Genomic DNA, 14,618 nt, shown 5'->3' with positions numbered 1-14,618 from the left:
TTCCAGAGATGGGGCACCCACACTTCTCTGGGCAACCTGTGGCAGTGCCTATCTAAATAAATAAATACATAAAAATATATTCCAGAATAATATCAAGGGTGCTGTTGGAGAATTTTTTTAAAGTTTGTTATCCATTCCTATTATATCAAGCCTAAAATGGTGTTCTGGGTATATTTCATCAGGAATTTTAGGGATAGGATAAGGAGATATGTGTTCAAACTGAAGGAACTGGAATTTAGTTTAGATATGAGGAAGAAATTCTTGTCTGTGAGGATGGTGATGTTGTAATAAAATAACCCCAAAAATTGCATTATTTCATGTTTGCTACCTAACATAACACATTTATTTTTTTTTATTTTTTTTTAAAAAAAAAAGCTTAACATTGCACACCTTTCTAGCTCTCCTCCACTTTATTTCAGAGCACAGCAGGTGGCTGACTCTTAAATAAACGGAACCATTTCTTTGATCCCAGCCTGGTGACCTCCCTTTGTTCAACCACAAACTCGTGTGACCTGTCCTGCTCTGCCAGAAGGAAAAGTCCTGCAGAGGAGTTCAAGGGTGAGGCCTCAGAAAGCTCCAGAAGGACACAGAGCCTGGGACTGAGCTGAACAGAGATTTCACTCACTGAGCAGTAAAAAATCCAGCATGTTGCTGGTTCATCCAGTAACTCCCAGTTGCTCCATGGAAGCAATTTGTAAATTCCAGGTGTAATTTATGTTTGAGATTCAATTCCACTGGCACAGGTAGGATTTTACTCCCAGAGCAGCTCAACCTGTGAGCCTCAGTGTTTGCTCCACTGCTGGATCCCAGAGGCAGGAATAGATGTTTATTCTCTGCTGCAAACAAGGAATTGCCTCTGATTTACCAAGACTGCCTGAAGTATTCCAGCCTAAAAGTGGCTTTCCCTGAACTGTTTTTAATCCATTTACACTGTGAGTCCAGCAATGAGGAATGAAAGGCTGCTCTGTGAGGCTGGTTCCAGTCAAACACAGAAGGAACCCCACAAAAAGTGATGGATGTGCTCCGAGTCATCTACACTATAAATCATCCTAAAACACACAATCACAAAATGTTTGGGTTGGGAAGGAAATTCAGGATAATTTTGTTCCACTCCCTGCCATGGCAGGGACACCTTCCACCATCCCAGGCTGCTCCAAGCCCTGTCCAGCCTGGCCTTGGGCACTGCCAGGGATCCAGGGGCAGCCACAGCTGCTCTGGGAATTCCATCCCAGCCAGGAATTCCCAATTCCCAGTCTCCCATCCATCCCTGCCCTCTAGCACTGGGAGCCATTCCCTGTGTCCTGTCCCTCCAGGCCTTGTCCCCAGTCCCTCTGCAGCTCTCCTGGAGCCCCTTCAGGCCCTGCCAGGGGCTCTGAGCTCTGCCTGGAGCCTTCTCCTCTCCAGGGGAACATTCCCAGCTCTCCCAGCCTGGCTCCTGGACATAATTTTGTCAGGAAGGATTTTCCTTGTTTAAGGTAACAGTTTAATTACTATCTCCATGATTATTCCTTCCCCAGACCTGATCCTGATGGTCCAAGCCAAAATCCTAAAGCTCACTTCACAGGCCACATCAAGCAGGAACAACTCATTAAAAAAAACTTAGACTGCCAAAACATGAAATGGGCTGCAGTTTTAAACTTAGAATTGTATTTTTATTGAATTGTTATCCATTAAAACAGTTCACTAAACTTCAATCCCAGGGCTCTGAAGCACTTCCACTACTGGCATTTGCTGCTGGAACCACTGAGTTTGTCCTTTATCAGCTCTTTTCCCCCAAGGGAGACCTACATTTTTTAAAAACCACAAAAGAACAACTCCTGAGCCACACGACTAACACGTGAGCACCTCCCAAAAGTGAGTGTGTGCTCCCAGCCCATCTCCAAAAAGCCACGGGGCTTTTGCACAATCCCACCCTCACAGTCTGAGTGTGCTCTCCTGAAAACCCTGCTGTGCTCCCCAGCTGACCCAGCACGCACAAACACTTGGAACAAGAGATTCCTGGAATATCTTCCAAAATAAAGAAGAGCAAGATTGTCTCAGTGCACACCTCAGACCTGCCACTAATGAGCAAGATGACAGCAAAGGTCATTATGCCCTTGGATGGCTTCAACTCCTCCCTTCTCCACCACAGGGATTATTTTTCTGTGCTCTCCTCCTAAACTCACTTCCTTCTTCCATCTTCTCCAGGCCAACTCCAGAACTCCCAAACTCTTCATCCCCATGTTTAAATTTCCCTTCATTTTTTTTCTAACCCTGTAGGGTTTCCCCTAGCAGAAAACCAGGATGAGTTTCACAGAAACCCAGAATGGTTTTGTTTGGGAGGGTCCTTGAAGACCCCTCTGCCATGGGCAGGGCCACCTTCCACTGTCCCAGGTGGCTCCAAGCCCATCCAACATGGCCTTGGACACTTCCAGGGATCCAGGGGCAGCCACAGCTTCTCTGGGCAACACTTTTAGCTTCTTTGATAGCAAATTTCACTGCCTGGGATCCCACTTGAACCTCGTGTTCATGTGCTCACTAACCCCGCTGTTTATTATCTGTGGAGTTTCTCCTCCCAGCCACTCACACAGGCCCCACCAGTGACCTTTTCTCTGCCAACACTCAAACCACTCCCTCACCCTCACTCTGTTTTCAACCTTACAGATTCTCTGAGACAACTGCTTCTGCTTCTTGTTTTAATTTCTTGCCCTTTTGCAGATTTTTTTTTCCATCTAGGCCTTCTGCTCACTAACTGGCACAGCTCTTACACAGCCCTGTGCTCCTCCAAGAGCTCTGGACAAGGTGCTGGTTGGTGCTTTCAGTGGTGTTTTTCCCTTAAAAGAGCACCTCACACACACACAAAAATTCACCTGTCACCTGTCCTTAATTCAACTCTGTCACCTCCAATCAAATCCCATTCTATTCCTTTGATCTCAGCACTGTCCCAGCCATGTTCAAGCCTGAATGAAGGCAGAGCAGAACTCCTCATCCTTCTCATCCCACAAATATTTCCTGCAGCCACAGCTACAGCAGAAAACACTCCTCTCACCCACAACTTGTAATCCAAATATTCCCTACACCTCTGCCTTCGTCCTTGTGGACCAAATCCAGCAGGAGAAGTGCTGGCCCACATCAAAGGACAAGCACAACTTCCCAAGCCACGTCCTTCCTCAGCCACTCAGCTGTAGCTGAACCATCCACTGGAGAATTGTTTTGGTCCCATTTAAGGAGAAAGACAACAGATTAATTTTGATTAAATATGCTTAACTGAAACATAAAAGCTGAGCTCAGGGAAGAAACTTGGCCTCAGAGACACATCCCAAGTGCTGCCACCTCAACCCTGGCCTAGTGAAAGCATCCCAAAATTCCCAAGCTCTCTCTGCTGAGAGGCCACAAAAAAACCCTGAAAATACACACAAAGAAATGTGATTTAATACATGGAACACTGCAAATCTAAAAGTTATTTCATCTAGGTGTGTAAGGTCACAGAATCCCAGAGTGGTTTGGGTTGGAAAGAACCTTAAATCCCATCCCATTCCATCCACACCTTCCACTACCCCAGGGTGCTCCAAGCCCTGCCCAGCCTGGCCTGGAACACTGCCAGACCTTTTGGTCAGGAAGGAATTGGCCAAAAACTAAGCTGCAAGATGTTTTTGAAAAGATGGTCCAGCAAAAACAGACACAAAAAAGAACCAAGAAAGATTCTGAGTAGTGAAAGCAACGTTTCACCTTTACAAAGTGAACTGTCAGTGATTTATCTGCCAAAAGATTACAAACCTGGAGATAAAAAAAAGGCCATAAAATTTTATTCAGGACTTCAGCCTTCAATCAAAAGGTTCTTGATATAAAGGAAATTGTTATCAACCATGCCCAAAGACCGTCCAACACACCAAAACCAACGTTCCAAGTGTGCTGTAAAATGACTAAAAACACTACTAAAACCAGACTAAACCAAATGAAAGTCACAAACAATGATCAGCTCTTGATTTCATACCCTTAATTTTCACCTTGATCAAGAAGGCAGCTAAAATGGCTTTTTAAAGCAGCCCAATTCCAGTCTGAGCAGAGAGATCTTAATTTTAAGACCCAGTGAACCAATCTGTATTCTCAGGTATTTCCAGATTGAAGTCAGTAAAATATTTGTTATATCAGTACAACTTCACTCAGGGATGGTTCTAGTGAACAAATTTGTTTTTAAATACAAAAATAGGCATTTTACTTAATAGACTTCAGCTACTGTTAGGTAAAAAATAATATACATTACAAAAACAAAGAGAAAACCCCCCAGCCTTACCAAACCTGTGTCTGGGAGTGGAGTAATTTAAATAAATACAGGCAATTTTACAAAGTACTTATGAAAAAAAGCCTGGAAAAAGCAAATACCTGACAGGACAAGGGTTGCATGGGACAAACCCACAAGAAAACAGGGAAGAGTCACCCAAAAATTCACAGACCACAGATTTAACAGACTCACACAGGACTTTGAAAACTCCACTGACAAACTCCAGAGCAAAATGGTTGTAAAGCAGCCTCTTCAACTGGGAGGGCTGAAAAGGGCTGCATAATTTAAGATTTAAACAGAAGACCCTTGTATAAAATATCACACTTGTCATCTCCACAGAAAACAAGAAACAGCCCTGCTCCAAATTACTGACTTATCTGAAAGCCTACACTAATAATTTTCATCCTCTTGAACCATTTTTGCTGGTTCTACAGCACTAATTAAATAAATCCCAGAGATCACAAGGTAAGGATGAAATTCTCAGTAATTAATCTGCTCAAATTGTAACTCAGGCTGATATTCCTGATGTTACCAACGAATCCTGCAGCGAGCTTAAAATGCAGATATAAAAATAAATATTCCAGCACACGCCAAGCTATACCAAACATTTCCCTGGCACTGAGATGCCCCAGGAATTGCCAGCTGAAGAACCAACTGCTCAATGTTGTGGCTGTGTGAGAGCAGCCTCCCCTGGAGTCCAGCACATACAGGAAAAAGGGCAAAAAAACAAAAGAGAAAAGCTTTTGACCTTTGCTCTGAGCTGAACCATGAATCAGCAAAACCAGCCAGTAGTTTCTGTGCTCTTCAACAGGCACCTCAGCACATTTTAAGGCAGTTGTACTCATCATACCTCATGCTTGTGTGGTCAGAGAGGAGGATTCTCCTGCCTTACTCACAGCTGATTTGACACGTCCACGTCAGGGCAGCAGCCACCCTTTGGATCCAGAATTACACACACGCTTCCAAAGGGGAATAATATGGGAATTATGGCCCCACCAAGGCCTTCAAAGGCACAGATAAAACTGAATCTGGGATCTGACCTTGCTGTTTCTCAGAGCTGGATGCAGCAGTCAGGAAGAATGGAGAAATGCACTCATAGGGAATAGAGGCAAGGAAATGTGCAGTGAGAAAGGTAAACCAGAAGGCACCTGAAGAGCCCTTGAAAGACCAAAAGTTGATCCCAGCCTTACAAAGGACTGGACCTGCTAATAAGAAAAAGACTTGAGCACTCCCCTTAATCAGCTTTCTGAGGGCTAGAAATCACCTGTCATTAGTCTGCTCAGGCCCCAGGAGTTTATTCCTCCCTGCCACTGGTGCTAACCTCTGGGAACGTCTCCTTCCCAGCACCCAGAAATCGTCTCTGCACAGCCCAGGCTGCCATCTGAAACATCTGCTCCTCGAGCTTAATGAGACTGAATCAGCTTCCAAAATGGACAAGGCACGGTGTCAAGAAATTAAACCTTTAAGCTGCTGACGAGTGCAGCCTCCTGCTCCCATTACCAGGAGCAATCCTGCCTCACCTGACAGCTCTGCTCACTCCTTCCCCTCTCTCCCCATGGCACAGCTACAGGGATGGCAGCAAGTTTCCTCTCCCCTGGCTGTCCTGCATCTTCTCCTCCCCAGGAACCATGTTGGCAGCTGCACCCAGTGCCAACAGCAAGGGGCTTCAGCGAGGTGACAGGGAGAAGCAGCTCCAGTTTCTGCTCAAGAAGCTGTGTGTGCCCAGGCTCCTCTAGCTCAGAACTTGTGTGGGCTGAGAGCTCTGCTCGCTCCTGGGGCTCAGTGTCTGTCTGCTGGGGTGATGATTTGAAAAACGATTTGTCCCACAAGTAAACTGTATTGTCATTTATGGACCTCCTCCTGTAGAGGCTGATAAATAAAGAGGGAAAACAACAGAAGCCCTGGTTTTCATCTCTGAAACAGCTCTGCTGTTGCCCTGAGACCTCACCTGAGCCTCAAGCTGAGAGAAATCCACCTGCCCCTCCGCCAAGCCCATGCCAGGACTTGCTCAGCTCCTCTGCAGCTCACTCTACTCCACGACATCTCCCTTGTCCTTGAGGAAATGCAGTTGGAAAGCAAATCCTCAGGACCAGCAGGTGAGCACAGCTTGTCACCCTCAGGAAAGCAGGGGTTCACTTTCCAGCAAAGACCCTTGAGCCCTTCCCACCAGGGGAAACTGCAGGGATCTGGGGTCTCTGGCCCTCTTTCACTGCTGCTCCACAAGGACACACAAATGCAAGGGGAAGGGTGGCACAGGGGGTTTATTCCCACCTCATTTTGAAGTTGAGCAGGTGAAAACAAATTTCAGGGTAGGAAGGGTAGGAATTAAGGATTATGTATGTATGAGATGCCTGTTCCAATTCCTCCAAGAGAAAGGAGGAGAAATCCCACTTCATGGCCTCCTTCCAGAGGGCAGGTGATTGAAAAATGAACAGAAAGCACAAGATCATCATTTCCCTTGTGAGAGGACAAGGGTCACAAATGGACAACCTTGCTTCCATCATTCCTCACTGAAGATGAGGATCAAAGACATGTCTGTGGGAGGAGGGAGTGGACAAACAACTGATGTTTCACTCTGCTCCTTCTGAAGGAGAGGTTGCAGGGAGGGACTGGGAGAGTGCTGAAGGCAAATACCCACCCCTCAGCTTCAGAAAAGCAGAGCATGAGAAGGTTCTCTGCCCTCCCACTTTCTTCCACACATGCCAAGAACGAGCAGATGCCCAGAGCTCCCTTTTCCGAGTGCCAGGCATGCATGCCCCAGATCGTGTCCTTCATGTTTGCGTGCAGGAGGAGGCGAGAAGGGGAAAGATGCTGAAGGGGAAAGAAGGGGAAAGTGCTGCTGGAGGTGGCTGATGATGTGCTCAGACACGCTGAGTGGGGGCGCCGCTCCTCCTCGGGGAGGGGGACGGCCCAGAGTCCCCTCTCTCAGCGACGCCCAAGTCTTCTCCCTCACAAGTGTCCCTGAGCCTCGGAAGGGAATTCCCACTCCCTCCTCGCTCAGACACCAGCTGGAGATGGGCACCGCGGGTCCTCTCTCCCTGGACAACTCATCCTAAATCCCTTATACAGGAACACAACCGGCAGCGAGCGCGCAGGGGCACCAAAGGCCACCCGTGTCCCAGCCGTGTCCCCGCGGCGGGGTCACCCAGCGCCGGCTCCGAGCGCACGGGGGAATGCCCAGAATCCCTCCTGGGGACCACGGGGCACCGCGACCACCCCCCCTCTGCCTCCCCCCGGCGGCACGGCGGCACTCACGGTTCCAATAGACGGGGTAGCTCTCGGCGCTGGCCACGTCCACCTCGTAGAGCCCGCTCCGCACGCACACCGGCTCCACGGCCGCCGGCTCCCCCGCGCCGCCGCCGCCGCTGCCCAGGGCGCGGAAGGCCAGCTCGATGCGCAGCGAGTCGTAGCCGATGAAGGGCTTCCAGGTCTTGCGGTCCTCGCGGTAGAACCAGCGCACCTCCTCGGCGCCCAGCTCCGCACCACCTCATAGCGGGGCCGGCCGCCGCCCGGCCGCCGCCTCTCGGGCAGCGCGGTGGCCGCCAGCGAGAAGCCGCTGCCGCCGCTGTCGCTGCTGCCCAGCCCCGCGCCCTCGCCCTCGCTGCCCCTCGGCCGCCCGTGCCCGTCGAGTACCGCAGCGACGCGCCGGACTCGGCCGAGTCGAAGTCTCCGGCGGCGGCCTCGTCGCTGAGGCTGCGCTCCCGCGGCGGCGGCCGCCGGCTCGGGGTCGCCCTCGGAGGAGGAGGTGGAGAGCGCGGCGCGGAGCGAATGCGGGCGGCGGGGCGGGCGGGCGCGGGCAGCCGCCTCCTCCCTCCTCCTCCGCCGCTTCCTCCTCCTCCGCCGCGGCTCGGCGCTCGTAGCCGCCGCTGCCGAAGCCGCCGGCTTGGCCGGGCAGGTGGCGAGCGCCCTGCGGCGAGCCGGGCTCGGGGTAATCCATGCCGCAGCGCGCCCTGCCCGGCGGGGCCGCCTGGCCTCGCCCCGCCCGCCCCCGCGCCCGCTCCGCCCCGCTCGGCTCCGCTCCCGCCTCCCGCTCCCGCTCCGCCGCCCCGGGCCGGCCGCGCTGCCGCAGCCGCCGCCGGCTCCGAGCGGGCGGGGGCGGCGCCGCTTCGTCACGCGCGGCGCGACGCAGGCGGGGGCGGAGCGGCGGCGGCGCGAGCACGGAACGGAACGGAACGGAACGGGGACACGGCGGGGACAGCGGGAGCGGGGGACACTGTGCGGGACACTGAGCCTGGGGGGTAGTGCGGGACACTGAGAGTGACACGGGGAGCGGGTGACACTGAGAGTGTGGGACACTGAGAGTGACACGGAGAGCGGGTGACACTGAGAGTGACACGGAGAGCGGGTGACACTGAGAGTGTGGGACACTGAGAGCGTGGGGTGTAGTGTGGGACACTGAGAGTGACACGGAGAGTGGGTGACACTGAGTGTGTGACATGGATAGCGGGTGACACTGAGAGTATGGGACACTGAGAGTGACACGGAGAGGGGTGGACACTGAGTGTGTGGGACATTAAGAGTGACACTGAGAGCGAGTGACACTGAGAGCGTGGGGTGTAGTGTGGGACACTGAGAGTGACATGGATAGCGGGTGACACTGAGAGTGTGGGACACAGTGTGGGACACTAAGTGTGTGACAAGGACAGTGGGGTGACACTGAGAATGTGGACACTGAGAGTGTGGGGCGTAGTGTGGGACACTGACAGTGACCATGGACAGCAGGTGACACAGAATGTGGGGACACAATGTGGGACACTGAGAGTGTGGGACAGTGTGGGACCTGAGTGTGTGACACTGAGCGTGTGACACGGACAGGAGGAGACACGAAGAGTGTGGGACAGTGTGAGTGGGACATAGTGTGTGACACTGAGAGTGTGGGACACAGTGCGGGACACTGACAGCATGTGACATTAAGTGTGTGACACAAATAGGAGGTCACACTGAGAGTGTGGGACACTGAGAGTGTGTGACACAGTGTGACACTGAGTGTGTGACACAGTGGGTGACACGGAGAGTGTGGTATATAGTGTGGGACAATGTGAGTGGGACATAGTGTGGGACACTGAGAGTGTGGGACAGAGTGTGACACTGAGTGTGTAACATGGACAGTGGGTGACACTGAGGGTGTGGGACAGAGTGACACTGAGTGTGTAACATGGACAGTGGGTGACACTGAGGGTGTGGGACAGAGTGACACTGAGCATGTGACACAGTTTGACACTGAGTGTGTGACATGGACAGTGAGTGACACTGAGAATATGGGACCTAGTGTGGGACACTGAGCCCATGTGACACAGTGTGCCACTGAGTGTGTGACACAGCATGTGACACTGTGAGTGTGATACAGCGTGTGACACTGAGAATATTGGATGTAGTGTGTGACACTGAGAGTGTGACACTGAGAGTGTGACACTGAGTGTGGGACAGAGACAGCAGGTGACACTGAGAGTGTGTGTCACAGCATGTGACACTGTATGTGACAGAGACAGTGTGACACTGAGAGTGTGGCACACACAGCAGGTGACACTGAGAGTGTGTGAGTTAGCATGTAAAACAGTGACAGAGACAGTGTGACAGTGTGGGGCATTGTGTGTGACAGAGGCACCATGTGACACTGTGACATAGCACGTGACACGGTCTGTGACACTGAGTGTGACACTGGGAGTGTGTGACATAGTGTGTGACAGTGTGGCACAGAGTGTAACACTGTGTGACACCCACAAACAAAATGAATGTGTGACACACACTGAATGTGTGACATCTTCAGACACAGAACGTCACACCCTGTGTGTGACATGGCGTGTGACACTGTGACGTGCTCAGAGAGTGTAAAACTGTGTGACACCCTCAGTCACAGCCAGTGTTCTTGTGTGTGTGTGTGACACCCTCAGTCACAGCCGTGTCCCTGTGTGTGTGACACCCTCAGTCACAGCCTGTGTCCCTGTCCCTGTGTGTGACACCCTCAGACACCGCCTGTGTCCCTGTGTGTGTGTGACACCCTCAATCACAGCCCGTGTCCCTGTGTGTGTGTGACACCCTCAGACACAGCCTGTGTCCTTGTCCCTGTGTGACACCCTCAGTCACAGCCTGTGTCCCTGTGTGTGTGTGACACCCTCAGTCACAGCCTGTGTCCTTGTCCCTGTGTGACACCCTCAGTCACAGCCGTGTCCCTGTGTGTGACACCCTCAGTCACAGCCTGTGTCCCTGTGTTTGTGACACCCTCAGTCACAGCCTGTGTCCCTGTGTTTGTGTGACACCCTCAGTCACAGCCTGTGTCCTTGTCCCTGTGTGACACCCTCAGTCACAGCCTGTGTCCCTGTGTGTGTGTGACACCCTCAGTCACAGCCTGTGTCCCTGTCCCTGTGTGTGACACCCTCAATCACAGCCTGTGTCCCTGTGTGTGTGTGACACCCTCAGTCACAGCCTGTGTCCCTGTCCCTGTGTGTGACACCCTCAGTCACAGCCGTGTCCGGTGTGAGACCCCCTCAGACACAGCCCATGGGGTTGTGGCTCCATGACTGACCCCAAACCACCCCCCGTGTGTGTGACACCCCGAAATCACACCCTGCTGCCTCATGGCCGTGCTGATGGCCCGAAACCCTGTGTGGGTGACACACCCTGTGACACTGCAGCACTGCCTGGGGCTGTGTCACAGCAGCCCAGGACACCACCTGTGGCCTCAGAGCGGGTGACACCCCCTGACACACACCCTGCAGGCCTGTGTGTACCCCAAAACAGCCCCACAGCTCCTGACATGGCCCTCTGTGATGTGACCAACCACACCGAGACTCGGGGCTGTCCCCATGAAGGTGACAGATGCTCCTAAAGCACTTAGTGTGCCCTTGTGTGTGTGGGACCACATCCTACAGCCCCACGGGGGATTGAGGTGGGGGGTGAGACACCCCCAAAACTCATCCTGCTGCCTTGTGGGGTTCTTGATACCCCTGAAACTCATCCTGCTGCCTTATGGGGTTCCTGACACCCTCAAAACTCACCCTGCTGCCTTGTGGGGTTCCTGGCACCCCCAAAACTCACCCTGCTGCCTTGTGGGGTTCCTGATAGCCCCAAAACTCATCCTGCTGCCCTGTAGGGTTCCTGACACACCCAAAACTCATCCTGCTGCCCTGTAGGGTTCCTGACACCCCCAAAACTAATCCTGCTGCTGTGTAGTGTTCCTGGTACCCCTCAAACCCATCCTGCTGCCTTGTGGGGTTCCTGACACCCCAGCACTCCTCCTGCTGTCACCCTGCTCAGGGGCACAGGGTCAACAACCTGCAGTCACCCTGGTGTGAGAGAAACCCTACTCCTCCAAATTCTCGCTATGCCCCCCAAAAGTGAAAAAGGTGGGGTTCACCTGTGCTTGTTTGTGTGTGTGAGAGAAAGAAAGTTGCTTCCAGCCCAATCCACAGCTGGTAATCAGCAGGAGAGGGTGTTGAAATGCTTATCTGTGTGATAAAACACCTGGCAGCCCTAAAGGATGAGGGAGGGTTCCCAGGATTTACACCTGTGTGGGACAGCTCCCCACCCCAACACACACCCCACAGCTGACGAGGGGCAGCCATGGATCAGCTCCAGGGTGCCAGCTCCCCCCCAGCAGCCTTTCCCGTGGGCTGAGGGTTGGTGTGGGAAGGAGAGGCTCCCAGAAAACACACCCTGGCTTACTGGGGTGAGGTCACCTGTTTATGAGACACCCCCCACTTTTTTGCAACATGCCCAGGAGGGAGGAGGGCAGAGTGATACTGCTGTCGTGGGACATCTGGATGGGCAGGGAGCTGATACCTGCAACCTCTGTCCCTCCTGGGTGTGCAGTGTCCCTCGGGGTGTACAATGTCCCTGTGGTATTTTCAGGACCCCCAACGAGGGAAGGAATGATGAATCTGACTCCCTGTTCTCAGAAGGCTAACTTATTATTTTATGATCTCTATTATATAAAAGAATACTGTACTAAACTATACTAAAGAATACAGAAAGGATACTTACAGAAGGCTAAAAAGACAAGAATGAAAACTCGTGACTCTCTCTTCAGAAACAGCTTGGCCCCAATTGACCATTAATTCCAAAAGAATTCACAAAAAACCAATGGAACAATCACCTGTGGGTGAACAATCCCCCAAACACATTCCACATGAGCAAAACACAGGAGAAGCAAATGAGATAAGAATTGGTTTCCTTTTTCTCTGAGGCTTCTCAGCTTCCCAGGAGAAAATCCTGAGTAAGGGATTTTCAGAATATATGAGGGTGACACGTCCCCATGTACACACATCACAGCCAGGCAGGCTGCTGCTCTGTGCCCACGAGCCAGACACACCCTACAGAACCATGGGATCAATTTAGGATGGAAAAGACCTCCAAGACCATTGAGTCCCCACCTTGTCACCCAGCCCAGAGCCACGTCCGGTCCTTCCTTGGACATCTCTAGGGGATGGGGACTCCAACATCTCACTGGAGAGGCCATTCCAATGCCTGACAAGCCTTTCTGTGAAGAAATTCTTCCTCATATCCAACCTAAACTCTCTCTGGCACAACTTGAGGCTGTTTCCCCTTGTCCTGTCCCTGTTCCCTGGAGCAGAGCCCGATCCCCCCGGCTGTCCCCTCCTGGCAGGAGCTGTGCAGAGCCACAAGGTCCCCCCTGAGTCTCCTTTGCTCCAGGCTGAGCCCCTTTCCCAGCTCCTTCTCCTGGGGTTCCAGACCCTTCTCCAGCTCCATTCCCTTCTCCAAACACAATCCACCCCCTCAATGTCTTCTTCCAAGAGACCCAAAACTGCCCCAAGGCTGGAGGTGTCTCAGCAGTGCCAGCACAGGGGACAGTCACTGCCCTGCTCCTGTGGCCACTCTGCTCTCTGCCCTCCAGATCCTTTTCCAGAGGACACTTTTCCATCCTGGAGCAGTCCATGGGGTTGTTGTGACCAGCAGCCTGGCAGGGGCTGTAGCTGTGCGCTGATTGTCCCCCCAGCTCCACCTTCCCACACCTGCACACCTTTTCTAGGGCAAGAGCAGGGGAAAGGGGGTGGCTGGAATTCACCTCTGCCTGTGAATGACCCTGTGCTGCCTTATGGTGGAAAAGACATAAAAAAAGGACAGATAATGAGTGTGAGTGTCCTGTACATCCTTGTGCCCTCACCCCTCAAAGTCTGTGTGTGTGACTCTCCTTCTGAATTTTCAGCAAAACCCCTCTCACAGCCCCACTGTCAGTTGTGGGGGGAAAAAAACCTCAGGGTACAGAGCATTTGTTCCCTAATTCCCCCTTCTCCCACACATCCTGCTTGCCTCCATCCTCAGCCTGCAGAGACAAGGGGACTTCTGTGCATTGCATGGTGCTGGATGTCCAAAAATAGGCTTGTGCTCCACCTCCTACGCTCTCTTTCAGCTGGGGAATCCTGTTAATGGAGTGTGTTAAAACCCAGAGAGAGGCCAGACCGAGTTCAGGCTGGAAGGGGAGGTGAAGCTTTTAAAAACGTTCACTGCTGGCGTGGTGTTTCCCTGAGTCACTAAAATCCTGCTGAAACGCTGCACACGGATCCTCGGATGCATCAGCAGCGCTTTCCAACCCTAAAAGCTCCAAGAACATTGTGAATGCAACTGAAGGAGCTCTGAGCATGCTTCTTCTACCTTTCCAAATGGAGAAAGAGGGAAAAGAGAGGAGACAAGCAAGGAAAAAGCCAGGACCCAGGGGAGGAGGCTGTGCCAGGCTGTTTGGCCCCGTTGTTTTAGAAACGGGGACATGATCTGTTTGTTTAACTTATCTTTTGCATTTCTAATGAGCTGCACGAGGTAACCTCACCCTGAAGCCTTGTCCCAGATTTTTCTCCACAGTGGGGAAGAAGAAGGGAATGTTTCATTACGTTGTGGATTGATTTGAAGACAACAGATTGTGGGATTTTCATTTTTTATCCCCATTTCCATCAATGCCAGTGTGATTTCAACATCTTTTCCCCTCTGATAAGTGTTTCACCCTTCATGTCATCCTACTCACATTCTCCTTCCTTTTTCTCCTTGTCTGAGATCAGGGGAAGATTTTCCAAATGAACAAGGGGCACTCCAAATGTTCTTTACCTGTCTTATGTATTCTTTCAGATCATGGAATGGTTTGGGTTGGCAGGGAAATTCAAGATCATTTTGTTCCACCCCTGCCATGGGCAGGGACACCTTCCACTGTCCCAGGCTGCTCCAAGCCCTGTCCAGCCTGGCCTTGGGCACTGCCAGGGATCCAGGGGCAGTCACAGCCTCTCTGGGCACCCTGTGCCAGGGCCTCACCACCCTCCAAGCCAGGAATTCCCAATTCCCAATCTCCCATCCATCCCTGCCCTCTGGCACTGGGAGCCATTCCCTGGGTCCTGTCCCTCCAGGCCTTGTCCCC

General features: G+C 52.1%; 1 protein-coding gene across 1 annotated transcript in view; it reads right to left on the bottom strand.

Moving 5' to 3' along the window:
- The window catches only part of DDHD1 (DDHD domain containing 1), a 64,977-nt gene extending 56,651 nt beyond the window's left edge, over positions 1–8,326 (bottom strand). The window contains 5 exon segments of the mRNA XM_038138074.1: positions 7,517–7,741; positions 7,744–7,876; positions 7,879–7,968; positions 7,970–8,086; positions 8,088–8,326. Of these exon segments, the coding sequence (XP_037994002.1) occupies positions 7,517–7,741; positions 7,744–7,876; positions 7,879–7,968; positions 7,970–8,086; positions 8,088–8,198 (676 nt within the window). The 5' untranslated portion in view covers positions 8,199–8,326.
- Positions 8,327–14,618: the final 6,292 nt, after the last annotated feature.

Source organism: Motacilla alba, chromosome 5, assembly GCF_015832195.1.
Source record: "Motacilla alba alba isolate MOTALB_02 chromosome 5, Motacilla_alba_V1.0_pri, whole genome shotgun sequence".
Lineage (NCBI taxonomy): Eukaryota > Metazoa > Chordata > Aves > Passeriformes > Motacillidae > Motacilla > Motacilla alba.
Note: the sequence above shows the minus strand (reverse complement) of the source record. Positions and strands in the feature narration are given on the sequence as shown.